Genomic DNA, 16,920 nt, shown 5'->3' on the forward strand with positions numbered 1-16,920 from the left:
AAGTTATCACGGATATCTCTCGCTGTGTTTGGCAATTTTGTGTATTTCCATCCATTCATGGAGATCTTGAGCAAACCTATTCTTCCCTGACCACAGCGAAATCCGCTGCTGCCCAAGCCTGACGGCAACAACCCTTGTAGTAATCAATCCACGCGAAAGAGGAATTACCAGCCGGCTTTAGGAGGGCTGCAATTCCAGGTCATCGGAAGGCCTAGCGGGCCCTGAAGCGCTTTCTCATTGGGCTTCTATATCCGTAACGGTCATTGCTCCAAAGACTCAGAAAAGAAGAAACCTGTTGCGTCGTTATTAAAGAAGTTCTCGTTAGAAGTGTATGTGGGTTTCTGTGCTTTTGCTCTGACCAACTGAGACGGGCTTTTACAAACATTAGACGCACGTGGTTTCAGCTGTTGACATGGGACTGCGGTGGATTGTTTCGGGGTGGTTGATATTGAACGGTAAGTGCGAACATCTCTTTTTTCGTCTATTTGCAAATGACAGGAAACTCTTTTTTTTTTGTTATTAAGTTTTAGCAAGATATCATAATGTTGTCTTAAATAATACCAATTCATTCTTTTATAACAGATTTATTAGTTTTCCCACCAGGAGAAAAAACTTTTAAAAAGAAAATCTGAAAGGTTTCAGATTTTAAATTACGTCCAAAGAGGCGTTTTTGTAACATTTTGTGTTACCTTTATTTATTAAATATCACGTTCTTCACACTTAAACCATACAATTCAGTTCAAGAGCAATATCGTAAAATAATTTTGAAATGAGCATATATTTAGAATTTCCGATACACAGTCACAGGCGCTGGAGATAAAAATGTTTTTTCTGTATAACGTTGCCATTGTTCGCTTTGAAATGCTTGAGTTTGTTCATGAAAAATTCGTTAAAGTTTTACAAAATATAAAATCGATAATAAAACAAATTCGAAATTTTAAATTTGGGCTTTCACATGCCCATATTCGCAGCAGTATTACGTAATTCAAATTTGGCTGACTCTAGGTACCGTTGTTTTATCACATTTGCAGAAACATGCATACATTTATGCAGATTATTCATTATTTAATTTCTTCAAATATAATACAGGGCGATAATATTTGGTGGCAACAGTATGAAAAGTGAAACGGACATTCAAAATGATTCGACGCAAAATCGCAAAACGAAAGCAGTAGTCCCTCAGGGGCAAAATCCCTTTGGACTAAAAATCAACTTAGCTCAAATCAATTAAATAATTTTCATTACCGAAAAAAAAAATTGCTTCTGATGTGGAATCCTTTTTGCCAGTTGTGACTTAAGCCAGAAAGAAAATCCTCACCATTCTGAAAGTTGTACAATAGTCTTGCCTATATTATATCATAGCTGTTTGAATTGTTAAGTGATTTTGCTAAGATGATTTTCTTTTTGATACATTAAATGACTATTAATTAAGATCTTTTATGAAAAATGGTGTATATCTCATTTTATGGTTTTTCTTCCATAATAAAATAACGTACATTAATATTGTACATACTTAATAATAATGTAAGTAAGTCGAGAAAGTATATTAAAAACAGGGTACTCAACTGTTACGAACATTTGCTTTATTGTAAGAGATCAAAAGGAATAAAACGAGTCCGAAACTTTTGATGCGATTAATATTTGTAAATTCTCAGTAGTGAGAAGAAATATTAAATCTTAAAAAAGAAAAATTGGATAATATTCACGGGTAAGAACCATGAAAACGTTCATGCCGCATCCATTTCTCCGGGATTTGAACTCAGATGGAACTTCAAGTGTTCATCGATCTTACCGCGCATCTCTTGGTAAACTAAATAAATTTAAAATGATACAAATATACAGATTACTTTCAACTGTAGGTGGATGAATTTTAAATGACTGAAAAATGAACGATTTTTTCCATGGAAATCAGAAATGCCGACATATATTAAAAACTTTACGAGCATGGGCTACACTTAATGTAAAACGCATTTTTAGCTCAAACGAACGTTAGCCAAGAAGGACTATTAGTCTCAAAACAGTATTTTGCATTGGTTAACTATAAACGGCGTCTCCTTTTCTAAATTTTTGCCACCAACTATTATCGCCCTGTATTATATTTAAAGAAATTAAATAATAAATAAATAATGAAGAATCTGCATGAATATATGTATATTTCGCACTGTGAAAAACGATCGTACCAAATTTTGAATAACGTAATCCTCCATCCGAAAAAGGAAGCCTGAATTTTATATTTCGAATTTGTTTTATTTTTGTAAAACTTTAAAGACTTTTTGATTAAGAAACTCGACGATTTCAAAGCGAGTAAACGGCTCTTTGGACGTAATATAAAATTTAAGAGCTTTCAGGTTTTTGTTAATTAAAATGAGTAATTTTGAGAATAGAAAAGGGTATTTGATTTCACTGCATTAGAACTAAGAAAACTTCAGATATTTAAATACGAATTTATAAAGTTAAGAAACAGCAAACTGAATCAAAATAAAATTCTAGATAACTTTAGAACTTCACGTTTGAGAATTTATTTTAGATCGAATGAGAATCAGTCAATATGTTTTACACAAACAACAAGTTGCTATGTCTTTTAAGATAAATAAATTGAGTCTATATAATCAGTACTCAATGGTAGCCACTTTGTATATTTTTAATAAAACTGGTTAAATTCGAAATATGTTTACTACCATCATAAAAATACAAGAATAATGTATTATTTCACTTTTATACTTAACTTATGTTTTCTACTTATTCACGATAACACGTGAGCGAAAGGGAGCAATAAAGTTTTAAATTTTAAAAATATAACATAAATATGAATATATGAATTCTACTATAGAAATAATTAAGAAGATCAGAATTTTAATATTAAAAACAAAATTACGCAATACATAATTACACGGCAAGTATTTTTATAGAAACATTCTGCAAAAAACCGAAATAAAGGCAATGGAACAGAACTTAATTTTTTACTGAAATTAATGTATATATATCTGAGAGCTTTTAGGTTTTATATTGCGTCGAAAGGGGCGTTTCCTTAATGCTATGTGTGTTACCTTTATTTATTAAATAGGATGTTCTTCTCACTAAAATCATAAAATTCAATTCAACTATCACAAAATAATTTAAAAAGAGCATAAAATTTCCGATACACAGCCTCGAGCGCTGGAGATAAAAATCTTATTTTTTCCCGTACAGTATTGCTATTGGTCGCTTTGAAATCGTTGAATTTTTTAATCAGAAACTCAAAATTGCTTTACAGAATATGAATATATAATATAATAAAGTCCAAATTACAAATTTGGGCTTCCAGTTGTCCATATTCGGGTAGAGACGTACGTTACTCAAAATTTGGTGGATCTATGTACTGTTGTTTTGTCGCAATATGCGAAACATGCATAAATGCAGATTCTTCATTATTAATTTCTTTAAATATAGTACAGGGCGATAGTAATTGGTGGCAACAATTCTAAAAGTGATTCAGACTTTTAAAGTTTTCGACGAAAAATGCCAAAACGAAATTAATAGCCCTTCTGGGCTAACGCCCTTTACGCTAGTAAAAACACTTATTTAAACGCATGTTTTTCAAAGCTTTTGTGCTTTGGTACGTTTTTCAGCCGTACAAAAATGCGACCTTTAGTCAAAGGTGAACGGAGAGGCTTAGATTTATTTACCCTGAAATCAACGCTAATACAGTTTTGAATATTTAATCCTTTTTGCCTTAAATAGTAAATGTTTTTCATCATAACAATCTATACTTTTATGCTTTTACTCCATTCTTTGAATGAGTAATCATTCATTCGCTCATTGTGATTCATTTGTCCATTGTGATTCATTTGTTCATTGTGATTAATTTATTCATTGTGAGTATGTAATTGACGAAATTCCAGCTAGTGATTCGATCGGAAAAAATGAAACAATCTTCATCAATAATTACCATTATGATTCGATTAAAAAAATGGGTTCATAAAAGTATTAAATTAATCATATATTTTAATGTTTATCTGATCGGTATTTTAAATGTTTTTCTGATTTTAAGGCTTTTTTATTAATACAAATTATGATAAACAGAGTTTAGAAGTAGAAAACTAAACGGAGTAAATTAAGTAACAAGAAAAAAAAATTAACTGAAGTTTTGTGAAATAATATAACTAAAACATAAATCTAAATATATACGAAAAATTTACTGAAACGTTATGAATATGAATTCTGAAAAGAAATTTGGTAAAGTATGTTTTAATTAGCTTCTTTAGTTTTCATTCCTTAATTTATACGCCTTTCTCCAATTTTATATTTATGTTACTCATTTTCACTCACTTATGCTAATATGTAATGTAAATTGGTCGATAAAATAAAAAGAAAAAGCAAGTCTTGTTGACTGATACGTTGAGCGTAAAACAGAGAGCTGTTTCTTTGTGTTTCTTGCTGTTTTCTGTATTGGACTGAGGAATTGAGTTTTAATTGCCGTGATTCATCCAGATGAATCAATGTGTTTTGAAGTTTAATTAAACAGATTTGTAGAACTCTTTCGCTTTTCAGTCGCTGTAATTAGCTTTCTTTTTTTGCAGCTGTCATCTATTTAATTAATCAATGTTTCTTATAAAATTGTAAGGAATGTTATTTTAGTTTTAAATTAACTAGTTTTGTTTAGATATTTGTCTTTTCTATCTTCTTTCATTTCCTTTCCCTGTCAGGATAATAATTCAGTTTTGCGTGATATCTAAAGTATGGTAGAGAGATACTATTAAAGTTGGTGTCTGAGTTACTTCAGACAAAGTATGTTCTGCCGTTCAGCCACGTTATTTCACTGAGTTAACCTTGCTATTTTACGGCCGTGCATATTAATTGCCGGTTTGTGTACGTCGGTGGTAGGGCTTAGAGCCAACTTGGGTTAATTATCTCTGTGCAGCTTTCACTGATTATTTAATTTAGTTTTAACTTTATATTTCTATTTTGAGTTGCAGCCAAATGTACTGGCTCAATTTGTAAATACCAGAAGTGCCGTCTGTAAAAGTCGCTTTACAGTTCAAGTAAAGATCTAGCCAGCAAATTAAAGTTAATTTAGCTAGGATTTTTATAAAATTACTCGCAATTTCTTCCTCTTCTCCTTGCCATTTTTAGTACTCTCAAAGGGGATTCATTAATGAACTGAGACAGCAAGTAGTTTCTCAAATATATTTAATTCAAATTTAGTTTAACTCACGATAAAGTTAAGAATAGAAAAAATATTTGACAGTAAAGTAGAATTTGGATAATTTCATGATAAATAAATGAATAAATAAAAAATAATAACAAAAAAAATCTGAAAGGTTTCAGATATTAAATTACGTACAAAGGGGCGTTTTTTTAACGTTTTGTGTGTTACCTTTATTTATTAAATATCATGTTCTTCGCACTTAAACCATAAATTTCAGTTCAATAGCAATGTCGCAAAATAATTTTAAAATGAGCCTATCTTTAGAATTTCCGATACACAGTTCCGCGCGCTGGAGATAAAAAGGCTTTGTTCCACCGTAGATTGTTGCCATTGCTCGCTTTCAGATAGTTGAGTTTGTTACTCAAAAATTCGTTAAAGTTTTACAAAATATGCAGTCGATAATAAAACAAATTCCACATGCCCATATTCGCAGTAGGATTACGCCATTCACAATTCGATGGCTTTATGTACCATTGTTTTATCAGAATGCGAGAAATATACATTCATTTATGCAGATTTTTCATTATTTAATTTCTTCAAATATAATGCAGTATTCTAACATTTGGTGGCAACAGTTGGAAAAGTGAAACTGACATTTATAGTGATTCAACGAAAAATCGCAAAACGAAAACAATAGTCCTTCAGGGACAAAGCCGCTTTGGACTAATAAATAAAAAAATTCACACGTTAAAATAAAATTTAACTATAAATCTTTCATTTGATGGCTATTTTTTCTAATTTCTTTTGTTTGCTGTCATGTTAAAAATCATTCCTATAAATCTAAACTTTGTTTAAATAGTTGTTGTTGTGACTTATCTCATTTGTCTGACAGTAACATTAGAACAAGGCCACGAAATACTTTGTGGCAAGGAGCGCAAGATGCGTCTGCCGTTGGCAACAGCTTCGAGCGTCATATAGGTGACAGGGCGATTTAGCTCAGTTCCACTCTCAATTTGATGAAGGGGCCCTCGGATCTCCCACCTTTCTCCCCTCCCACCAAACGACACCAGAAGAATTTCGGCTTGCCGCATATTTAGAGTGCCGACATGCCGCATCGACACTATACATTCACGAGCATTCATGTCTTTATTATGGGAGCCTACCAGCGGCCGAGCGGTAAAGTCGCTGAACACTGGTAGTTCGGTCCGAGGTTCGAATCCCGCAAACGGGCTGGCTGCATGGGCGTTTTCGTGGTTTTCCTCATGTGTAACGTGTATACGAGCCAGTTTCCCTTAAAAAGTCCTCCACGAAAGGCATCCCTCCCCTTAGGCAGATAGCCCTCGTGTGCTTTGCCATAATTAAATACACCAACACACCAACGTCTTTATTATGGATTCAAATCCGGGCTCTTCGGCATGGCAGTCAACGAGGCTAACCACTGCCGCGGTTGGGCAGCATAAGTAGTTGCAACACTGAAAATTATATGACCAAAAATTCAAGATAAAGTATTGATTTGTATAAGGAAGAATTGGTTCAGAAAAATTTAACAACGATAGAAGTTGCAGACTGTATTGTTGTATGTCTGCTTACATAAATTTAAATTGTTCAGAAATTAACTTTGGTAAACTCTCTTTTTAAAAACAGATATAATATTCAACGAAAATTCCTTGGAAGTTTTTTTAGTCAGCGTTACACCAATTCTTTTTAAATCGATATTAGTATTTATTGTACTTTGGTAAGCTTAATAATGAATGCTGTGATAATCTTTTCTGGGAGAGGATGAGTTGTATTTTCATTAAACTGGTTGTTCACAGTGATGTAGAGTAGAATCGAATTGTTAAAGACGGTTTGGCTTAATTTATAATAAAATACACAAAATAGCAGTAAACAACATAAAATAGCCCTTTAAAATTCGTTAACGTTACTAGCTTCATAATGCCTGTACACCAGGTTTTAGATTGGCATATGAATCCAATACTTCGTCGTCTTTTGATGGAAAAGCTTGAATGCTAATTCTTACTTTAATGGAAACTGACTATGCACTTCCTTTGTATTTTTTTTTATTTAATTTAAATCAAATTTTTTGAAACTTTTTTTGAGATAATATTTTGAACATATTTTAACAAGAAATGAATAAATGGGGAGATGTATGTGTTGGAAACTAATTGTGAAGATAGCAGCTTTGATTATTTTAAACTGAATATATAATTTAACCATAGAATTAACATTAAATTTTTCATTGTCAGCTAATCATTTGTCGGAATTAAATATTTTAATAATGATTCAGCCATTAAGGATATTATTTGATTCCTTTTCTGAAGATACTTGGAAAGTAATTCATCAAGAAAAAGAAAAGGCTATAAAGCGCTTTGCGACTTCACAAAGGATTTTCTTATCTGAACAGCAAGAAACATCCCATTTAATTTAACATAAAAGTAAAAAAAATACTTTGGCGAATAGAGGACGATTTGAGAGCTATTCTGGAATAAAGATGACAAGAACTCATTTCTTGACAACCCCATCATCATATGATCCCGAGTGCTTGTTGATTTAGGTGAAAAGATAGATGTCACAGGATGTCCAGATTCCGCCCTATTTTTCTCCTCTTCTGTTCCAGATTTACCAAAGGAATTTTTTTTCGCTGTCTTCTGACAGGGCCGGACATGCCTTGTTGATTCAAACGCTGGTCACGCTATTGGCAAAGAGATTTCAGTGAGTTGTTACTCTTGAAAATTACTCTTCGTTCAGGGCGTGTGAGTGACGTAGAAATCAACAGTGATATGACGTGCGTGGCATAAAACCCGGATGTGCACTGTCCATGATTGCCGATGCAGAACTAACTGCATCTTTCTTCGAAATTTTAGGATTTGAATAGGTTTACTTTTGGATGTTAAGAAAATCGCAGTTTTTATTTATTGTTACTTGCACAGACTTTGCTTTATGTAAAGTTAGTTTAGTAAAATCGTCTAATGATGACAGATGATGTTTGAGTGACAGCATGCGAGCAACAAGTTTATTTTTTCTTCTCAAGAAAACGATTTCACAAGCTGGGAAGAAATAACTATAGTAGCTTCTTTTTTCCTCTTTCTGTAGCACATCTGGATGTCAGAATATAGTGATTGTAATAAATTAATGAATTATTTTTAGTTCTTAAGTTGTTACTTGGGTTAAAAAATAAGATTCGATGTGAATGTTTCTGCTATTATTTTACATATAACAAGGAAATGAAGATATTACAAAAGCTTTCGATTTGACATTTTGATAAAAATACACATTTTGAATATTTTAACGAGATAAAGTTCTTATTAGCCCAAAGGGCGTTAGCCCACAAGGGCTATTAATTTCGTTTTGGCATTTTGCGTTGGTTCGCTATAACTATCAGTTCACTTTTCAAATTGTTGCCACAAAATATTACTGCCCTGTGTTATATTTAATGAAATTAAGTAATGAAGAATCTGCATAAATGTATGTATGTTTCTCGCATTGTGATAAAACAACGGTTCCTAGAGCCATCTAATTTTGAATAACGTAATCTTCCACTGAATATGGGCATCTGGAAAGCCCAAATTTGGAACCTGAAATTTGTTTTATTATCGATTTCATATTTTGTAACACTTTAACGAATTTTTAATTAACAAGCTCAACGATTTCGAAGGGAGCAATGACAACGTCGTACGGAAAAGCATTTTTATCTCCAGGGCGCGAGACTGTGTATCGGAAATTTTAAAGATACGCTCATTTAAAAATTATTTTGTGATATTTCTATTGAACTGAATTATATTGTTTAAGTGAGAAGAGCATGATATTTAATAAATAAAGGTAGTACGAAAAACGTTAAAAAACACCCCTTGGGGGTAATGTAAAATCTGAAAGCTTTCAGAATTTTTTAAAAATATTTTTAATTAAATAATATTTTCAAGTACCTATTAAAATCAGTAAGAATGCATAACAAAAACGTAAATCGCAAGCATCTGAAATTTAAAGGTTTCGTATATGTATTTTGTAATACTAATCTTAGACATTCATTCAGTGCTAAATGCAGTACATTTGCTGAAAATTATCATATTTCCGTAATATTATTTTGATTTTTAATATTTTTACTTGTATATTTTTGAAGATTTAAAGAAGCCAGTTGAGCGTTATGATGAATTGGAACTCTTTACTTTATTTAAAAGTTTTTTAACTCAAATTAAAAATTATATGCCTTTATAGCATTATTTGGATATATTTGTTTTCAGTAATTCAAAAAATTAGTTACTCTGGCAAGAAAAGACGATTTTGCTATGACACGTTTTCTGACGGTCATTTTTATACTAAATGCTAACAAAAAAACAATGTGGAACTTTATCTTGACGTTACATGGTATCAGCAGGATATAGACTCCTGCTCATGCTATTATCAGGTTTTCCGAGATGGCTTAGGGCAGTTTTTAACCACTTCGAAATTTATCCAAGAGAAAAGTGACATTAAGAAAAGAGGCTACATTTTGTAGCATTAAGAAAAGAGGTAAATTTTGAAGATTTGTAAAAGAGGTTACATTTTGTGGCCTCTTTTACAATTGCAAATAAGAACATAATTTGCTTGAAAGGTTAGAAAAGAAATTGAGAAACCAAAACTGAATCTTCTAACAAGGTTTTGTGACAATACACCCTGTTCCAAAGTGTGAAAGTTATATTTCTGAGACTTTCTTACAGTACAAAAATTATAATCTTAGAATCTAATCACTGTATGATCTATCTTTTAAACAAAAGATTTTGTTTTATTATATAATAGTCTGCTATCCAGAAACTGATTTGATTTATGTGATTACGGGAAAGCCTGAAGAGTTCTCTGCCTAAGGGAGGAATGCCTTCGCGGAGGAGGACTTTCTAAGGGAAACTGACTCATATGAACGTTACAAATGGGGAAATCGACGAAAGGGCCCATGCTGTCAAATCGTTCGCTGGATTAGAACTTTGAACTGAACTATTAATGTTCAGCGACTTGAACTTATCAATGTTCAGCTCGGCCGCTGGCGGGTCTGGCGTACAGAAATAATTCCTCATAAAAAAGCGAAGAATATTTTCGTCAGACGAATAAGGGAATTAAGGCTGATAGCTGAAAATTTTATCAAAATCTGTACGATTCTATTCTAAGACCTTTTTTAAAAGAGGCCACTCTTGAAATTTATATAAATATGTTTACAGGAATAACAATATATGTTTATTTTAAAGTTTGGCATAATTCAATAAGTATTCACATCATGAGCCATAATATACGTACAAGTTATTTCTTTGAAATTCGTAATTTTGAAAAACGCAAAGAAGTAATGGTTTGATTTTGAGTCTGTAATTTTGCAAAACGAGATGAGAAAAGAAAATTTTTAAATAATCATTTCAGAACCCAGCTTCATAAGTATTAGCATTACAGTAGCTTTCAATTACCAGTCAGCTATTTTGTGATGAAGTGCAGATATGTATATGATATGCCTTTCTTGATCTGGAAAGTATACTAAAGAATGTTATGCTATTCTAACATGTGTTCATAAAAGAAACTTTTGTTCGCAAATAATTTAACCTGGATTTGTAATTATCCGAAGAAAGATATTAGAAGCTTTCACACAATACATTTTAGCCAATGATCCGGATTGAGCCTTTAAATGAACTTCTCGTGAAGGTTGCTGCTTAACTCAAAATATCTTTCGATGCTCTAATTGGCCCGATCAAAGCCGACTTACACGACCGCAAACGATCCATTCTGGGAGAATGAGCAAGAACAACCGAATCCAGTCGGTTCTAAAAGGCTTTAAGAAATAAGCTCGGACGTGATTGGAAAAAGAGTTTCTGAGTTCATTGGGTATATTTGAACTTGAATCTTTTGCTTTAATTCTTTTGGACAATTTGTACATTATTGGTTCAACTAAGTTAACACGTAATGCTATTTTTATGAGAACTTCATTTACAGTAGCTTAACAATCCAATTTTCTTTTTATAAGCTGTAATTTAACATAGTATAATGGTTCAAACGGCGTCTGTAGAAAACATCCATTTGATTAAAATTTTTAAAATGCGTTCTTTTAAAAGAAACAAAATCTTAGAAATTACAAATTTAGTAAAAATCTCACTTATATTTTTGAAATAACTTCGACTGTCTCAAATATTCACCTTTCGAGCAAGATACATATTATAATTAAAAATCTTCACACATAAACAACTACGCCAACTCTCCTCTTATTATTATATGAAACCAATAAAATTCCTTCTGGTTATGGAAATAGTATTTTAAGGTTCTAGTTTAAATGCACTTATTTAATTTATAACGAATAGGAAAACGTGATAGAAGTGTTTAAATATTATAAGAATGTAGTAGATGAAATATTTCTATAAACTTATTTCATTCACAATGAAATGGTTAGAAGGTAACAGATAATAAAAATGATATTAATAACCATACATGTAAATGAAGTATTTTGAACATATTTTGCATTCTGGAATTGCAGATAATACTATGTCGTTTACGAAGAATAATATATTTCATACATTTTTAAACTTAAATTTATAAAAAATATATTAGAATAATTAAAAACAAAAGTAAGTTTTAAGTAAGGCGTTTGCTGTGATTTTTCTGTGAAACACTTTTTTTATACTTTTTTCTGTCTAAAAACAAACTTCGTTATTACATTCATGCTACGCATTTTTTGGACGTTTTTCTGGAATCTATGCATTGAGTAGGAACAGTAAAAGAAGGCATTTATTGTTGAGTTGTTTCTTGAAAAATTTAGCAGTATAAGACCAGTGCTCCAATAAAGATCTTGATTTAAAATTTCTAGATGTTATCTTAGGAATTTCTTTTATAATTTAATACGGTAGCTCGTAAAATAGTTCATTATTTAGGAAATTCCGGTTCTTTATAGCTCATAAGCTCTTCATCCTAGTATATATAGCTAAATAACGTATAAGATATTTCTCCCTCCTTCTTAGCATGCCTTCGTAGTGTGGTGGTCTGCACGGGGCGCGTATTCCAGAGGTCCGTTGTTCGATTCCCGATGAAGGCGTTGCTCATTTTTCACTTCTCCTATTTCAAAAAATACCTATTGTCTCTACAGTGGCGCCTGAACTAAAAGGGTGGTGGATGATGATTCTCCATACCCAGGATTTGTCGTCTGGTTACCCTACAAGCCCAGTCGCCCTTTTAAAGGGGGAGTATATAAGGTATTTCTCCCGCCTTTTTAGCATGCCTTCGTAGTGTGGTGGTCTGCACGCTGGGCGCGTATTCCAGAGGTCTATGGTTCGATTCCCGGCGAAGGTGTTGCTCATTTTTTGTCTTTCCGGCCTCAAAATAACTTAAATCTCTACAAACGGAAAGTTTTAGAATTTTGTTCGCTTTCTCATCATTTATTCGCTGACAAGTAAATATCATATAAAGCTCCGAGAAACCGGTATCTACGGATATATCAATTAGGCAATAAAATTCAAACAATTAAGAGAAAATGTAGAAGCTGCCTCTTAAGGAGAAGCGAGATATATGCACCCAACTAAACAAACATTTGCATCATATATTCACGATATTCACGAGATCAACAGAATAATGATTCTACACTATTAATATTGTATACTGTACTAATCTGTATAGAGTAACTTTACATTGCATTAACGAACTTTGCTGAAATGAAATTTTAACAAAAATATTTCCATATAGATAATAAAATTTGGATTAAGGGATTAAAGCTGCTCGAGTAGCCAGCCGTTTAAAAGAGTTATAAAAAAGAAAAAAAATACATAGTGATTTTAACACTGCAGATAGTGTCATTTTTGAATAAAACAAATTAAAAAGTAGAAAAATATTTTTAAATTAAATTTTTTTACTTAAATATTTAAAAATATTTTTTTTATTTTAACATTTTTACTGCGTTTATTGGTTGGTTGGTTTGTTAAGCAGTAATACTAAAATTGAATTTGAAAGTTAAACATCTTACGGTATGCTTAAGACTAACACTGACAGAAACAATCACCGACCCAGAAATTGGTCAATCTCGAAGTGTTTAAATGATGGTTTGGCTGAAACCACGGCAAAAACCTGATGCGTTTAGATAATATACGTATTCTATCTCAGGCAGTGGGAACACATTTTTTTTTTCAAAATTTGAATTTGTAGAATGGCAAAAGTCTGGCTCGCCAGAGATAAAAATGTTTTATTCCGAATAGTGTTGCCATTTCTCGCTTTCAAATCACTGAGTTTTTTAAACAGAAGTTCGTTAAATCAGTAAAAAATATGAAATAAATCAAAAGCCAATCAAAATTCGAAATTTGGGCTTCGCGGTGCCCATGTTCAGGGGTAAGATGTGTGTTAAAAATTCGGTGGATCTAGGTGGCATCTTTTTTTTCCACAATGGCAGGTACATAACTACATACATAGAGATTCGTCATTATTTATTACGTTTGTACTTCTTTGCACAAAGTAAAAGAAGTATTGTTATCTTGAAAAATTTTAAGTATCGATACTCAAAGGAAATATCGATTTGGACGATTTCTTTTGCGTGATGTCTGTACATACACACAGAATAAAGGACTCTTTTTCCCAAAAGGGATTGTACAGTTTCTTCCTTATTTAATTTTTTAATAGTACATAGCGACGATATTTGGGGCAACAATGTGAAAAGTGATTCGGGTAAAAAGGGTGTTTCGAAACTATTAGCGCCTCTGGTGTTCTCCTCGGCAGCCCTATTCCCCCCCCCCCTAAAAAAAAAAAAAAAAAAAAAAAAACTGTAGCTAGCAATGAACCTTACTTTGCATAAAAGAACTTAACATTTAGAAATTTTACTTACAATTTTCATTACCAATCCTTGCATGAACGAGCTAGTAAATAATGGATTTTATGTACAAATATTTTATAATAAATAAATATTTTATACAAATTACACATTGAATTATCCGAGTTTTGCAATTATAAATTTTTATAAGGACGAAAGACACCAGCTAAATGCATGCAAGTGCGATAGGCAGCAATTGTTCTAAATTATCATAAGCGCGTAAGGCATCAACTGTTCTAAATCTTTGTAAGTGCTAAAGGCACCAGCTGTCCTAAAATTTTGTAAGCGCGAAAAGCACCAACTGGAAATCATTTTCAAGGTACTCAACGAGTTAATAAAATTTCGAAATCATTTCTAAGATTTCAAAATTTACTATCTCACGCAGTTCATTTTAACGCAGCTTGGAAATTTCTTGGACGGTTTGCAACAGCAATGTCGGAATTTGATAAAAATCTGATCACAAGATAACGAACAGCAGCACTCAGTCGCGCAGTACTGCAATTTAAATTTCTTATTTTTTAAGAATTTAGAATTTTTGTGACTTCTAAAATACACTTTTCGCAGCAATGCTACTTAAATACGTCACTGGCCATGATATTAAGTAGAATGTTGCAAATGCCTGAATTTCTAAACTACGTTTTTGTTAAACAGTCTCAAAATTTGAATAATTCATGGAAGTTCAAAAATATTTGTTATTTAGGTGGGATGACAATGAATTATTCAAATCTTATAAACGATGGTTATAGAAGAAATTCCGTGCATTTAGTCACCGAGAAGTGCTTTTGGAATTGAGAAATTCTTTCGTTTAAAGATGAAAAAATTATAAAATAAGAAAGGCAATAATAAAAAGATATGCAAAGATTTGCTCGTACCAACAGTTTCAGGAATTTTCCGTGAACTGTAATATTACCATTTAGAAAAAAGAGATTGAATAATTTTCTATTATTAAATTATGGCAGAATATTGTAATGGAATTTCATTGAGATTTGAATTGTAAAGAAACTGTATCATTATTTGTGATAGTGTGTTGTTGCATATTCAGTGTTTTAGGGCGGTTAGGTCAATTTATTGTCATGCATATGTTAAGAAGTGCATTTGTAATTGCTAAGAATTTGGAACATCGGTGGTTACAATAAGACTTTTATGCCTCTCTACACAGTAGGACTAGAACAAACTAGAAAATGGAAGTTGATAGTTTCGTTGTCTTGTTTTTATAGTGCTGAAGGCAACGCACGGCATTTCGTTGAAGACTGCGTATTATTGGGACATGTTAGGGAAACCATGGTAACATAAATGAATTCTGTTGCCGCAAGAGAGAGCGTAAATTTGCAAAGGATTCGATGAACTTCATAAATGGCAATAGAACAATATTGGAAAATTTAGTTTGATGTTTTTCACTGTTTTTTTATTTTAATATGTGTTGGGTATGCTGCGTAAACCATGAGGCCGATTGTTATTGGCCAGGAGGATTGCAGCATCCCGTATATTATATTGTATTACATTACCCTAACAGCAGCTTCTCAAGAGAACTCTTCGACAGTCGGATTTTAAGTGCCCTTTTGCGTAACTATTGCAATCACAACACAGGTAGCTTATATTCATTAATTAAATCCTAAATTTAACATGCAATGAATAATTGACACTTCGTACAAAATGCACAAATATTTTTTTCATTCAAAAACATAATTTAATCGTGTTTGCTTCGAACGATACGATTTAAACGTAGATTTTATAAGCTATTTTCTCAATGAATGCTTTCAGTATATTTCTGGTAAAAATTTGCATATATTAAGCGCATTTCTGTAAAATGTCAGTTTTGTTTATGCAAGTTCATTTTCACCGAAATTCTCTGGCGTTCTTTACGTTATGGTTCTGCATTGCACCATGACAATGGGCATACCATGACATGGGCATATATTTCCGAAATAAATTAAAATAAATTTAAGTCTAAACTAAACTATAAGTTACAAATTTTTGGAATATCATATAATCAAATTATTTGCTTCGAGATGTTATATAATATCAAGCAAAATTACCTAAATATCAGAATTAAATCAATATTCTATTTTTAAGTTTATAAATGTTTTTTCTCTTTGCGGTTTGCGTTTTAGAAGTTCTTTCTCAAAATAAAGGTATTATAAACATCTAAGGTAAGAAAATATTTAACATATTAAACATTAAAATTCTGCTGGGAAAATTTTTCATGCTTTTCTCATCATATTAAAAAAGGAAATTATATGATTCGAAATAGTAATTTTCCAACTTTTTTTAGTATTCTTAGAGCTTTCGTAAAAATAACTAAAACCAATAGATTTTTTAATCCTTTCTGTTACTCTAACTTTTAAATGAAATTAAAGTTTGCAAAACATCATATACTTATATTCATCTAAACCAGGCATTGGCAGCTTTTTCCAGCTGCAGGTCAAAATGACCCAAACTATGTAGAGTCACAAGCTGTTTTAGGTCAGTGGTATTTTCAGTTTTGAACAGTTTATTGATGAATAATAAGACAAATTTCTTTGAGAAAATAATTACAACACGCTGTAATTTTTAAACAATCAATATAAAAATTATTGTAAAAACAAACACAACTGAATAAACTTTATTTTTCTCTGTGATGTCAATGGCTTCGCTGATGTTGAAATTGTGACGTCAATTTAATCAAATCTCGCTTATAGTTAATCGTCTTATGGCGAATAAAAGTGTTTGAATTTTTGTTACTTAAGCTCTGTTGTTGTTATTTAAAATAAAATTCATGTGTGAATATATTTGCTCCAATTTAGAAGTTTAATGGAATACGGACAAAATGGCAAAGCCAATTTTTTGGGATTCTGGATTACGGATCGGCGTTGCCAAATTTATCGATTTCTCCTTGAAATCATGTTACAATTTTTAAGAATGCATGTTCGTTCTGCAGCTTTAGTAATCAAACAAGAATGCTATTGTTGTTATTTCTTTTTAGCTTATTTTTTATATGTTCTTCAAATGATTGTTTCATATTTAT

At 31.7% G+C, this 16,920-nt stretch overlaps 1 protein-coding gene across 1 annotated transcript in view; it reads left to right on the forward strand.

Annotated features, from left to right (window-relative positions):
- The first annotated feature begins 215 nt into the window (after nt 1-215).
- Nucleotides 216-16,920, forward strand: part of LOC118197676 (protein Skeletor, isoforms B/C-like) — a 138,490-nt gene continuing 121,785 nt past the window's right edge. The window contains exon 1 of the mRNA XM_035369209.2: nt 216-455. Coding sequence (XP_035225100.1) covers nt 413-455 — 43 coding nt within the window. The 5' untranslated portion in view covers nt 216-412. The remainder of the gene's footprint in view (nt 456-16,920) is intronic.

The sequence above is a fragment of the Stegodyphus dumicola genome, chromosome 5 (genome assembly GCF_044657685.1).
Source record: "Stegodyphus dumicola isolate Sdum_Otavi_A_Nest chromosome 5, ASM4465768v1".
Classification (NCBI taxonomy): domain Eukaryota; kingdom Metazoa; phylum Arthropoda; class Arachnida; order Araneae; family Eresidae; genus Stegodyphus; species Stegodyphus dumicola.